General features: G+C 45.4%; 1 protein-coding gene across 1 annotated transcript in view; it reads left to right on the top strand.

Moving 5' to 3' along the window:
* FAM169B (family with sequence similarity 169 member B) overlaps positions 1-12,962 on the top strand; it is a 78,335-nt gene that overhangs the window by 5,078 nt on the left and 60,295 nt on the right. The window contains exon 2 of the mRNA XM_023512663.1: positions 1,174-1,386. Coding sequence (XP_023368431.1) covers positions 1,368-1,386 — 19 coding nt within the window. The 5' untranslated portion in view covers positions 1,174-1,367. The remainder of the gene's footprint in view (positions 1-1,173; positions 1,387-12,962) is intronic.

Here is a 12,962-nt window from a genome sequence, read left to right on the forward strand (position 1 = left end):
TCTCTTTCCCCCGTAGCCTCAGGCTTCATCAGATAAGAACAAAGAAAGTAATAACTGACAGCATGTTCTTCATTAAGTTATGTTAAACCAGGTTATGTTGAAAGGCTTATGCTTAAAGGTGTATGTTGGGTGGATTATCAGATTACCAGGGAGGAGCTACTTGCAGGGTGGATGGTCATAAGATGTTTAGATGGATTAATGAGGTCATTGCTGTATAGTGCACATGCACAAGATTGCCTATGTGAGCATGCCTATCAGAGATTGCCTCTATAAACCAACAGCGAATAAAGAAAGCTCGCCATTTTGCCTGAGCGAGCAGATGGTCACCTTTATTTAAAACACAGTTTCAATAAGCGTGCTTATTCTTCCTGACATCGCTTTTCTGTGAGACCCTTATGGCAGCACATTCCCAACTACTTACCTAACAACGCCCCTACTCCTCCTGGCCACTGGCCTGAGGCAGGGATATAGGTTTTGTTGTATTAAAAAAAAAAAAAAAAAGTAAGGGGCTTTGAAGAGACAAACATTTTTTTCCTTTTTTTTTTAATTAAATGATAACTATGTACAATAATGCAATTCTGGGGTACAGTGTGGTGTTTTCACATACCATTTGAAATATTTTCATCAAACTGGTTAACATAGCCTTCATGTCATTTTCTTCATTATTGTGTTAAGACGTGCATATTCTACTCGTAGAAAGATTCACTTGTACCCTTGTAAGATAAACCATAGAAGTGATCCCTCCAATCACCCTCCCTCCACCTATTACTCCCACCCCCTCTCTCCCCCTCCCTGTATTCTTAGGCTGTTACTAGGTTATAGATTTCATATGAAAGCTATAAATTAATTTCATAATAGGGCTGTGTACATCGGATACTTTTTCTTCCATTCCTGTGATACTTTGCTAAGAGACAAACATTTTTTTTTCTTTTTTGCAGTTTTTGGCCGGGGCCAGGTTTGAACCGACCACCTCCAGTATATGGGGCTGGCGCCCTACTCCTTTGAGCCACAGGCACCACCCCGACAAACATTTTTAACCTCTTCCACTTCCCCCCACATCATTCTCTGTTACATATTTCCAGGCCTTTGTCTGTTATGGCAGCAGTGTTAGAGGCCCTTGGTTCTTAATCTGTTGGTATTTAAAAACTATTCCTACATCTCATCTTCCCATAGATAACACCTTGAAATAGAGCAAGAAGAAATGGCCTGCCTTTGAATTGTCAATAGGAATAAAGCCATACTCTGCAAAATAATATAAAGAGGTTTATTTTGAGCCAAATTTGAGGACCATGACCTGAGCAACACCCAAGAAGCCCTGAGCAAGTGGACTCTCAGTGGTGGTGCTACAGTTTGATTTTATACATTTCATGGGGACAGGAATTACAGGTAAAGTCACAAATCAATGTGTGGAAGGTATACATTGGTTTGCCCCCCCAAAGTGGGACATCTCAAGGGGGGCAGGCTGATTCCAGGTTATAGATGGGTTTAAAGATTCTTTAGCTAATAATTGGCTGAAAGAGTTGGTTTTGAGTTGGCTAAAAGAAAATCTTGAGATAAAGGGTCGGTTATTCAGAGACGAAGTACCAGCTGCATGCCCAGACTCACTCAAGTGGTTTGTTAAGTGCACTGAGGACCTGCAAGTAGTTCCTACATAGTCTGAGGACTGTTAAGGAGTTAAAGGGGATGTCTCTAAGAAAGGGAAGGAGGCATGATGAGACAAGTCTGATCTTTCTCTTGGCCAGCAACTCAGTTTTAGGTGATCCCCTTGGTCAAGTGGCAGGGTCAAATCACCTGCTGGGGGGAAGCCTTAAGATTTTATTTTAGTTTATGGAATTGTGCTATTTCAAGTGAATACCAGCCTGAAGATTTAATATACAAAATGGACAGAAATATTACAGTTGCCAGGAAAAACTGGAAAGGCTTTGAAATGGACAAAAGGAGTTACTGGATGTTTGGTTGTGCGCCTTTCATTGTCTATGAGCTATTTTTCAACAGTGTAGATTTTCAGAAAGGGTTAATGCAAACGATGCTTGTTCATAGAAACATAAATAAGAGAAGGCAATGAGAGGATATGAGGGAGGGGGCGTAAGATGGTGCCCGGTTCAGGCCCAGGGACATTGGGAGGTTGTACGTATGCGCCTTGGGGCGTGAACACTTTCTTTTCCCCTAAAATGAAGGGAAATAATAAACACTCTTGAGGGGGTGAATCATGAGGGAAGTTGGAGTTGAAGGTCTTTGCAAAATGTTTAGAGAGCCAGAGGTTGGCAGTGGGAAGGCTGCTCCAGGCAGTGACCCTGGGGGAAGAGGCAAAAGCTCCGGCAGCCTGCGGGGAGGCGACAGGCGCAGCCCCAAGGGAGGGAGGGACGGAGGGAAACTGGGGGAGGAGGGTTGCGGGGGATGAGGAGGGCCCAGGAGAGTGCAAGGTAGGCAGCGGCGCGGGGGCGGTCCCAGGTGAGGGGATGAGGGAGCCCAGCCCCGCAGTGGAAGGACTGGAGGGGCCTGGACGTCCTTAGGGGCGGGGTGCGGTGTGGCAGCGGCAGCATGGAGGCTGGGCAGGGAGCTGCAGGTAAGGGGTTCGCTGCCGGCCAGGCCCCAGGCTCCGGGGCCCTCCCCGCATCTCGGGTTTCAATGGCTCGCCCCGCCCGAAGCTCTGCGCCCCAGCGCTGCAAAAGCAGCTGGTAAACAGAGTGCCTCGGCCAGAGAAAGTTTCCCCGGAGTTGGTGCTGCGGTTTCCCGAGCCGCGCACCTGTTGCTGCCGGGGCGGGAGTCCTACGCTTACCCCCTGGAGCCTTTAAGTCCCAGGCAAACGGGAAAGGGGAGAAAATAATCCCAGGAGCCGGAGGAGGAGCTGCCAGACGCGGACTCCACGCGCGACCCTGACCTGGGACCTGGCCTGGGTCGCGGCTTCTGCCCGCCCTCCCTGGGGCCACCGGGCGTCAAGACCGCTGACCTGGGCTTGCTCCCCAGAGTTGGGAGCGTGTGCGAGCCTCCTGCTTTCCCAGAGCCTTGGTGGCTCTGTCTGTGCAAGGTGAAGCGCACAGGGTGGGACAAGTCGTGTAGCAGCTCGGCGTGCGGTGGACGCCCCTCACTGCGGCGATCTGCGGGGCGTGCGGGGGGGTGGGGTCACTGGCACCCCAACTGCGGGCCAGTTCTGGCCTTGGAGCCGGAACCTGCACCCGGCCCTCTTTCGGGAGAACCCTAGAAAGCCCGCAGGGCGCCTAAATCTGAGAGCACGTGGAGTAAAACACCAGCGGGCTTTCTGGCAGCCCCTAAAGGAAGGGGCTCTTGGATGGGACCTAGGGCGTTGGATGCTGAGAAGGTGCCTCCTTCCCTCCTCATCCTCCCCTTCTTGGGGGCACGGGTGTGGGAGCCGGGACTTGGTTTCTGAGAAAAGAAGGGCTCCATCACCCCATCCCCCACGTCTAGCCCAGCCCTATTGGCGCCCTGGCTGCAGGTGGTCGCCTCTCCCACCCGCCCAGCAGTGAATCTCAGACTCTCTTGTTCCCACCACCCATCTCTATAAGGGAAAAATAAATCGTGTAAAGACTTGTCTGCCTTTTACTAGAAGGCAGCCGCAAGGGCTAGTTGCTTTGATGACTTGTATTTGAAAACTGACTTTGAGTTGTTTTTCTCTGATTTTAGGTCAGTTAATAAGACATTGCTAATTGTGCAGATTAAGCACGTTCCTCGTGAACATTTTAGTTGGCCTAGAGAATGAGAAAGGGTTTTGTCTTTTGTTTTGGAGAGGGAGATACTATTTCTTTTTTGATTTTTTTTTTTTTTTATTGTTCCGTATGGCTTTTTCTAGAAAGTTAGTCTTCCTGGCTATGGATAGTGACTGCTATTTCTAGTTTACATGTTGGACAACAATGCAAGGAAAACCACTGGCTTTTAAAATCTCACCATCCTCATCTACAAAATGGAAGTGATTTTGCCCATTTAGGGGCTGACTGTACCGCAGTATTACACAGAGGTGGTCACAGAAGTTCCTTCCCCTCTGCCTGGGAGCGATTCCATGAGTCAGAGGGTTCCTCCCAACTCTTGCTTTAGAAATCTTTTTTTCTACCTAGTCTCCTTGCATTTTAATGGGAAAAGTAATGGTAATTTCATCTCCTGGAAGAGTATAGTTGGCTTAAAACAGTTTAAAGATTTTCCTGTGTTTTTGCAACGTTTGCTGCAGTTTTGATGGTCACTGATGGCCCAGATGACACACAGCAGTTGCACATTAATCATTTCCACATGTGCTAGGTCCTAATGGGTTGGAGTTTTGCATAGCTGAACTGTTGCCCAAGCTTTGATAGCCCATTTCCCCAAAAGGCTTGAGCAAATCATGTCTACTTGGGAATCCTATTTTCTTTAGCAAGGAAGCATGAAACTGAGAATGATGCCTTCAGGTAAGGCTGCATCCCTAGTGAGCTCAGGTGGTGAAATACAGGGAAAGGCCTGGGATATCCCCCTTGGGCATCTGCAGGAGGCTTCTCAATATTTCTGTGTCTGGTTTGGCGGGAGTGTGGTATGACAATCCAAAGGGCCTTGGGGGTATCCCCAGTAATTGATCTTCTAGACCTGCCCCAGGGCCACATCCATAGTTATTCCCCAGACCCTCCAAACTCCTACCCTCTTCCTCCCCCCTCCCCCCAGATTTCGGAGAGTGTATGTGTTTTTAATTCCCCTGATGCTGAAGACCTTCTTAGGTTCCACCAGACCATCTGTTGCTGTCATTTCAGCTTGAGTACAGTGGAAAGAAAAAAGAAAGACACAGCCCTATTCTGTTACTGACCTCATCCTTTGCCTTGGACTTCCCTCATCTATAAAATAGACTTGACCTGCTTGTAAGGATTTCGTGAGACCCTATGTGCATAAAGAAAGGCACAGGGTCCATGGTTAACTGAGAAGGCCTTTTGTTCTGACCACCTCCCTTCTGTTTACACACAAAACTAGCCTTTGTGTATTTAATGATCTTCATTTACAAAGTCAGATTAGTGTTTGAATTTTGAAAATTGTGTTCTGACAATTTGCACTGGTACTAAAACAGAGCGGGCTGGTAGGCAGGAAAGCTAGCAAGCAAGGAGGAAAACCAAGGGCAACTCAAGCTTGGGTTGGGGGATGGGGGACAGAGACTGTGGTGATGCCCCTAAGGGAACTGACTCTAAGGAGGGTGAAACATGATGCAATGGAGATGTAATGACTGCAGGATATGCAGGCCATGCCTCCCACTGCAACTGTGGAGAGTTTTGTCACAGTGTAGGAGGTATCAAGCAGAGAGTTCTAGAAAGGCCAGTGCCTTTGTCTGAACTCTGCTGGGGACCCTGGTACTTAGTGGAAAGAGCAGAGCAGATAGAAGTCCAGAAAGGCTGTCCCTTGGGCTATGAACAGATGAGGAACTGGAGGACAAAGGCAGATGGCTCCAAGAGGGAGGTGTGTGAGGGCCTGGTTTTGAGAAAGGCCCAAAGGAGGGGAGAAGAGAAAGAAAAGAATCCACGCTGAAGGCATGCAGGTCTAAAGTGGCCCAGAAGGAGAGAGGGTAGGGGAGGAAATATCTTTGGACCCTGCATGGGGGCTGGTACAACTGCCATTTCAAAAGAGTTTGCAGGGACAAGAAAATGGGGAGGCTGAGCTTGAGGAGATGTAAAGGTGAGGACAGGTGGCTTTCTCCTTGCATTTTTTGGATGTAGGAGGCTGGAATACATGTCAAGTGAAGTAACTTTAAGGAGCACTTAACTATATGCCAGGTATTGCATAAGCCCTTTCTAAGCATTGGTTAACTGATTTTAACAGTAAACAGTAAATGTAGATACACTGTCCTCCACTAACTGCGGGGATATGGTCCAAGATTTCCCGTGGATGCTTGAAACCTGGGATGGTTCTGATCCCCGTATATGCATACTCCCATGGATTTCTTTTTGCTTCTTTGCAATTTCAGGGGTAGATCTTAGCAGGAGTGGGATGGTGCAAGATTTTGTTGCCCTACTCAGAAAGGCACATAATTAAACTTAGGATTTGTTCATTTCTGGAGTGTTCCATGCAATATTTTCAGAGTGGTTGACTGCACGTAACTAAAACTGAGGAAAGTGAAACTGTAGATATGAGGAGACTGCTGTGCTAAGGCACAGAAATGAAGTCATTTGCCTAAAGTCACTTGGCTAGTGAGTGACTGTTAGGATTCATGCCTTGGAAAGCCAAGTCCAGAGTGGTCTCCCTAATGGCCCGAATGTCTGTATAACCCTCTCGCGTTGAATTCTTTGCCAGATAGTGGTAGTTACACTATAGAGGGCTCGTTTTCACCCCATTTCTAGATGTCAGGGGTGATATTATATTTGTACAAATGGAGATCTCCATGGCATGAGCTTGAACTGGAGATGCCTGCTGTCCTGACCCTGTCTATAGGGTCCAGCACTAGCCTGGCAGGACAGAGTGAATGACCTGGCTGGTCAGCACTTGGTCTTGGGTGATGGGAGGGTGCTGAGGGGTTGCCTTTCTGACCTTTGAAACTTCAGTCTGGTCACTATCTGATTGGCCCTTGCTGGGTTTCTGGCATCAGCGGACTGGCTTGGGCTCCTCTGATATTCTGATTTGTAGCTCAGCCTTGGCAAGTTCCAAATGGGATTTCAGAAACTGGCAGTGTTTTGTGGCTTAAAGAGAAAATCAGGGCAAAATTCAAGCACTTTGTTAGATGCCCCAGGGAGTCAAGTGACTTTTTTTTTTGAGATAGTCTCAAGCTGTCGCCCTGGGTAGAGTGCTATGGCATCACAGCTCACAGCAACTCAAATTTTTGGGTTTAAGTAATTCTCTTGCTTCAGCCTCCCAAGTAGCTGGGACTACAGGTGCCCTCCACAGCACCTGGCTATTTTTTTGTTGCAGTTGTCATTGTTGCTTAGGAGGCCCAGGTCTGGTTCGAACCCACCACCCTAGGTGTATGTGGCCAGCGCCCAGCTGACTGAGCTGTAGATGCCGCTCTAAGTGACTTTTCAAGTCAGTTTCTGGGGTGTGGGCAGCAGTTGCACTTCTGTGACTGTCAGCAGCACCTGAAGGTCTGGGCCCTAACGCATATCAGGGCACAACAGCCATGGCTTAGAACAATCATGCCTTTTGCTGTGCCCATCCTCCATTGTGGGTTTGCATTTCCAAGACCAGTGGTCATCAAGCTTGGGCGGGGGTGGGGCACCCTGCCTGTTGGATTCCAAAGGCCACTGTCAGTTGAAATCCAGTCATGTCCCCCAGCCTCACTGTTCTGCCTATCTTTCTTTTCTGTCTCCTTTTCAGGCCCATTGGGGGTCCTCTCATTTTAAACCTTTTATATTCCATATCCACAGGCAGTGGCCTCATCTCCCTCCTAAGAGGGACCTGTTTAAATCAATGCCAGTGTCAAAAAACCTTCCCACAAAGCTGCTTTGCTGTTCCAAAGCAGGCCAGGGAGACACCAGGAATCACCCCCCAGGCTGAGGCCTGAGCTAAACTCTTGTAGGGGGGTGGTAGTGAGGGGAGATCCCTGGGGGTGCATGTGGGAGGGTGGTAACTGTGGCCCAAACCCTCCTAGACGGCTTGGTTTCCTTGACTCGCAGTAATTGAGATAAATGTGCTTTTCTTGGAAACCGAGTCTCTAACCACGACTTGCAAGTTCCATTAACAGAGAGAAAGCCGGGTCATTTACTCATTGCATTTTGTTGAAATAAAGTCTAATCAAAGTCCTTGAATAATTTCATTTAGTAGCAAGTGTGTGAGAACTTGATTTTGTGGAGACTTGACCACTTTGTTACTTTGTTAAGTTCTTCCTCTCAATACTATGCCTGCCCAGTTGAGCTATGTTTGACTGTCACTTTGATTATTTTTGGTGTGTACGTGTATGTGGCAGAGCTGTCTAATGTGAATTACGGTTGGTGGGTTTTTCAATCTTTATGTTTTCTAACAAGTGATTTGTGTAATGAGCGTGTGCCGCCCACATTTGGGTTACTAGAATATATTGGGGAAAGGCATTGCTTCATTTTGTTTTTCATCATACGTGCATATTAAATAAAGATATTATTTTTCACTGCAATGTAGATTTAATCTAAATAAAAACTCTTATTAGGGTGGCACCTGTGGTTCAGTGGGTAGGGCGCCGGCCCCATGTACCAAGGGTGGAGCGTTTGAACCTGGCCCTGGCAAAACTGCAACAAAAAATAGCTGGATGTTGTGGCCTGTAGTCCCAGCTACTAGGGAGGCTGAGGCAGGAGAAAAAAAGTAAAAAAATAAAAAAAATTATTAAAATCCATTTATTTATTTATTTATTTTATTGCCCTCAGTAGAGTGCCATGGAGTCACACAGCTCATAGCAACCTCCAACTCCTGGGCTTAGGTGAATCTCTTGCCTCAGCCTCCCGAGCAACTGGGACTACAGACGCCCACCACCAGGCTATTTTTTGTTACAGTTTAGCTGGGGCCAGGTTTGAACCTGCCACTCTCGGTAACTGGGGCTGGCGCCCTAAGGACTGAGCTATAGGCGCTGCCCTAAAATCCATTTAAATATTTGGAGTAAATACATAGATAAAAACTTATCTTTCTGCAAGAGAAAAATTGACTTATTTGTTGCTAAATATCTGCTTTTATTTATAACAATTAAGCATGCTTATCAACAGATTATCTCCTTTTCATTTTTCTTTTTTTAGAGATAGAGTCTCACTTTGTTGCCCTTGGTAGAGTGCGGTGGCGTCACACCTCACAGCAACCTCAAACACTTGGGCTCAAGAGATTCTCTTGCCTCAGTCTCCCAAGTGACTGGAACTACAAGCACATACTACACTGCTTGGCTAATTTTTTTTTCTCCTTTTTTTAATAGGCAAGGGCTCTCACTCTTCCTCAGGTTGGTCTTGAACTCCTGAGCTCAGGTGATCCACTTGGCTTGGGTGCCTAGAGTACTAGGATTACAGGTGTGAGCCACCATGCCCAGCCTCTTATGTTCTTTTAAATCAATTAAGTCCCCTCCCCACTTGCCCCAATTTTGTTTTTTCTCCCTCCTGCTTTGAAATTTAGTGTCTGTTACTGTTCTTTTCGGGGTTAACATAGAAATCTTAATATGTTGGCTCCATACCTGGAGCTCAGTGGCTAGGGCGCCAGCCACATACACCAGGGCTGCCAAATAACAGTGGCAACTACAACCAAAAAATAGCCGGGTATTGTTGCGAGTGCCTGTAGTCCCAGCTACTTGGGAGGCTCAGGCAAGAGAATTGTTTAAGCCTAAGAATTTGAGGTTACTGTCAGCTGTGGTGCCACAGCACTCTACTGAGGGCAACATAGTGAAACTCTGCTCTTAAAAAAAAACAAAAAAACTTGATATGTATGCTTAACTCTAATTTAGTCTATAATTAATAATTACAAAAACTTTCTGTGGAATAATATAAGGAGTTTGAATGCTCATTCTCCAATTATATCCTTTCTTATTTATTTGCTGTTATGCAATACCTTAGTTCTATCATTTTTTAATCTCTCTAAATTAGATGTTTTTGTTTTGTATACTCAGCATCGATTTACATTTTATCCATGTAAATCACTTATTTGTTTTTGCTCTCATTCTTTTTTTTTGAGACAGAGTCTCTTTATGTTGCCCTCGGTAGAGTGCCGTTGGCTCACAGCTCATAGCAACCTCTAACTCTTGGGCTTAAGCGATTCTCTTGCCTCAGCCTCCATGTAGCTCCAACTATAGGCACCTGCCACAGTGCCCAGCTATTTTTGTTGTTTCGTTGTTGTTGTATTCGTTGTTTAGCAGGTCTGGACCAGGTTTGAACCCACCAGCCCTGGTGCATGTGGCCAGTGCCCTAAGCACTGAGCTACAGGTGCGAGTCCACCTGGCTTTTTTTTTTTTTTTTTTTGGTTGCAGTTGTCATTGTTGTTTAGCAGACCCAGGCCAGCCCCTTCCTCACTGAGCTACATGCACTGAGTCTCATTCCTTCTTTTGACTATCAACCTTTTCTTGGGTCATTTTCCTTTCCACTGATGTGCAGGCATCCTTTAGAAATAACTTTAGGGGGGATCTGCTTGTGGCAAACTCCCTTGGGTGTTGTTTCTCTAAATATCTTTTTACTTTGCCTCATGCTTCGAAGTTTGCTAGATGGAGGATAAATGAAAGTTCTTTTTCTTTAAGTACTTTAAAAATTCCATTGTCTTCTGGCTTCCATACTTGCAGTTGATAAGGCAACTGTCAGTCTTAATGTCCTTCTCTTGGAAGGATCTGTCTTTTTCTTCTGGCTCTTTTTGTAGTCATCCTTTTGTGTCTGTTGTTTTGCAGTTTGCCTACTATGTGTTTAGGTGGAATTTCTTTTTTATTTTTCTTGCTTTAGGGATTAGTTGGGATTCCAGAGTCCAATGGTAGGCATCTTTCATTAATTCTGGAAACATTTCAAGCAATATTTCTTCAAGTCTTGACTCTTCCTTATTCTGTTTTTTCTGTCTGGAACTTCAATTAGATTATAACTGGACCTCATCATTCTATTTTCCATTTCTTTTAATTTGCCTTTCAAGTTTTCCATCTGTGTATTTTTTCTGTGCTGCATTCTAGATAATTTCTTCAGATATATTTTTCAGTTCATCAGTTATTTAAGACATTCATTTCTTGGAAGTTCTATGTTCTTTCCCCTTAGAATCTTATTGGGCAAATTGAAGAATCTTGGCACTTCAAATCTTTTTCTTTTTGAGACAGAGTCTCACTATGTCACCCTCTGTAGATTGCTGTAGCATCATAGCTCACAACAGTCATCACAGCTCACAGCAACCTCAAACTCTTGGGCTAAATCCATTCTCTTGCCTCAACCTCCCAAGTAGCTGGGACTATAGGTGCCCACCACAATGCCTGGCTGGGCACTTTACATTCTTTTTTTAAGGCGTGGTGCCTGTAGCTTAGCAGCTAGGACGCCAGCCACATATACCAGAGCTGGGGGTTCGAACTTGGCCCCGGCCTGCCAAACAATAATGACAACTACAACCAAAAAAATAAAATAGCCGGCATTATGGCAGGCACCTCCCAGCTACTTGGGAGGCTGAGGAAAGACTTAAGCCCAAGAGTTTGAGGTTGCTGTGAGCTGTGACGCCACGACACTCTGCTGCTGAGGGCAACGCAGTGAGACTCTGTCTCATAGCAAAAAAAGAAAAAAAACTCTTTAAGTTTCTTTAAACATATGTAATATCATTATCTTACATACTGACTAATTTAAACATCTGCAGTCTCAGTGGGTCTGATTCTGTAGTTTGTGCTGACTCTTTCATGTCAATCTGCTTTGTCATGTGTTCAGAAAGTTTTGAAATCAGGGCTGAATAACCTCAAAGCTTGTGCCCTTGCCCTTATGCCCAAACAGCTGTGTAGCCTGATGTTGAGAAAAGTCATGGTACTGCTCTCTGGGTTTCCTCAGGCCTTAGTCTAGCATACGAAAGCCATTCTTGCTTGTGTGGGTGTTTTCATCTACTTTTTTGTACTTGCTCATAAATAAACAATATTTAGTATTTTAGAGTAATGTACATCTTATGCTTCTATTGGATTGTTCATCAGTTTAATTGTTTGAGAAGGTGAGAATTTTTTTTTTCAGATACAGAGTCTCACTTTATTGCCCTCCTTAGAGTGCTGTGGCGTCACAACTCACAGCAACCTCCAACTCCTGGGCTTAGGTGATTCTGTTGCCTCATCCTCCTGAGAAGCTGGGACTATAGGGGCCTGCCATAGTGCCTGGTTATTTTTTTTGTTGTTGTTTCAGTTTTGGCCAGGGCTAGGTTTGAACCCACCACCCTTGGTATATGGGGCCTGCACCCTACTCACTGAGCTATAGGTGCTGCCCAGAGAAGGCTAGAATTTTAATAGGTTGATAAACTAACATTGGCAATAGTCTGTCATAATTCAAAAGCTGCCAGTCAAATTTTGTTGACTTTTTTTTTTTTTTTGAGTCAGAGTCTCACTTGTTGCCCTTGGTAGAGTGCATGGCATCATAGCTCACAGCAACCTTAAACTCCTGGGCTCTAGTGAAGTTCTTGCTTCGGCCTTCCAAGTAGTTGGGACTACAGGTGTCCACCACAACGCCCAGCTGTTTTTAGAGACTAGGTCTTGCTCTTGCTTAGGCTGGTCTTGATCTCCTGAGCTTAAGCAATCTACCCAGCTCAGCCTCCCAGAGTGTTAGGATAACAGGCGTGAGCCACCACATCCTGCCCTAATTTTGTTGACTTCTATAGGGGAAGGGTTAAAGTAGGTCAGCTTGGGCCCTCACTCTGCATATCCAGTTAGCATCAAATTCTGCCATGTCCACTGCCAAAAGCCACTCAAGTCTACCATCTCTCTCTCGCCCTCTTCACTGCCTTACTAGTCCCAAGGGTCATCATCGCTTGCCTGAACTCAGCATTGCTTCTGCTTTGGTTTCCTGCTGCACACACACCAGCCCTGCCATTTATCCCCTTCTGAATGAATGTCTGCCTTTCTACTAATGGCAATTTTTTCAAAGTTTACATTAAAAATTATGACTCTATAGGCAAAGAACTTGAATAGATATTGCTCCAGAGAAGATGTACACCTGGTCAATAAGCACATGAAAAGACACTTAACATCACTAATCATTAGAGAAAGGCAAATCAGAAGCATGATGATACCACCAACACCCATTAGGATGGCCATGATGAAACAACATCACCAGAAAACAGAAAGGGCAAGTGTTTCGGAGGATGTGGAGAAACTGGAATCCTGGTCCATTGTAATGGGGATTTTACAGGTTCAGTTGTTGTGGAAAATGGTGGTTCCTCAAAAAGGAAACAGAATTACCACATGATTTAGCAATCTTGCTTCTGGATATGTGCCCAAAAGAATTGAAAGCAGGGACTTGAACAGATTTGTATGCCCGTCTTCACAGCAGCGTCATTTACTATAATCAAGAGGTGGAAACATCCCAGACATCTTTGAAAGGATGAATGGATGAGGAAATGTTGTATACAGTGGTAATATTTGCCTTAAAAAGGAA

The sequence above is a fragment of the Otolemur garnettii genome, unplaced genomic scaffold (assembly GCF_000181295.1).
Source record: "Otolemur garnettii isolate 467f Iridium unplaced genomic scaffold, OtoGar3 scaffold00029, whole genome shotgun sequence".
In the NCBI taxonomy this organism is placed as follows: domain Eukaryota; kingdom Metazoa; phylum Chordata; class Mammalia; order Primates; family Galagidae; genus Otolemur; species Otolemur garnettii.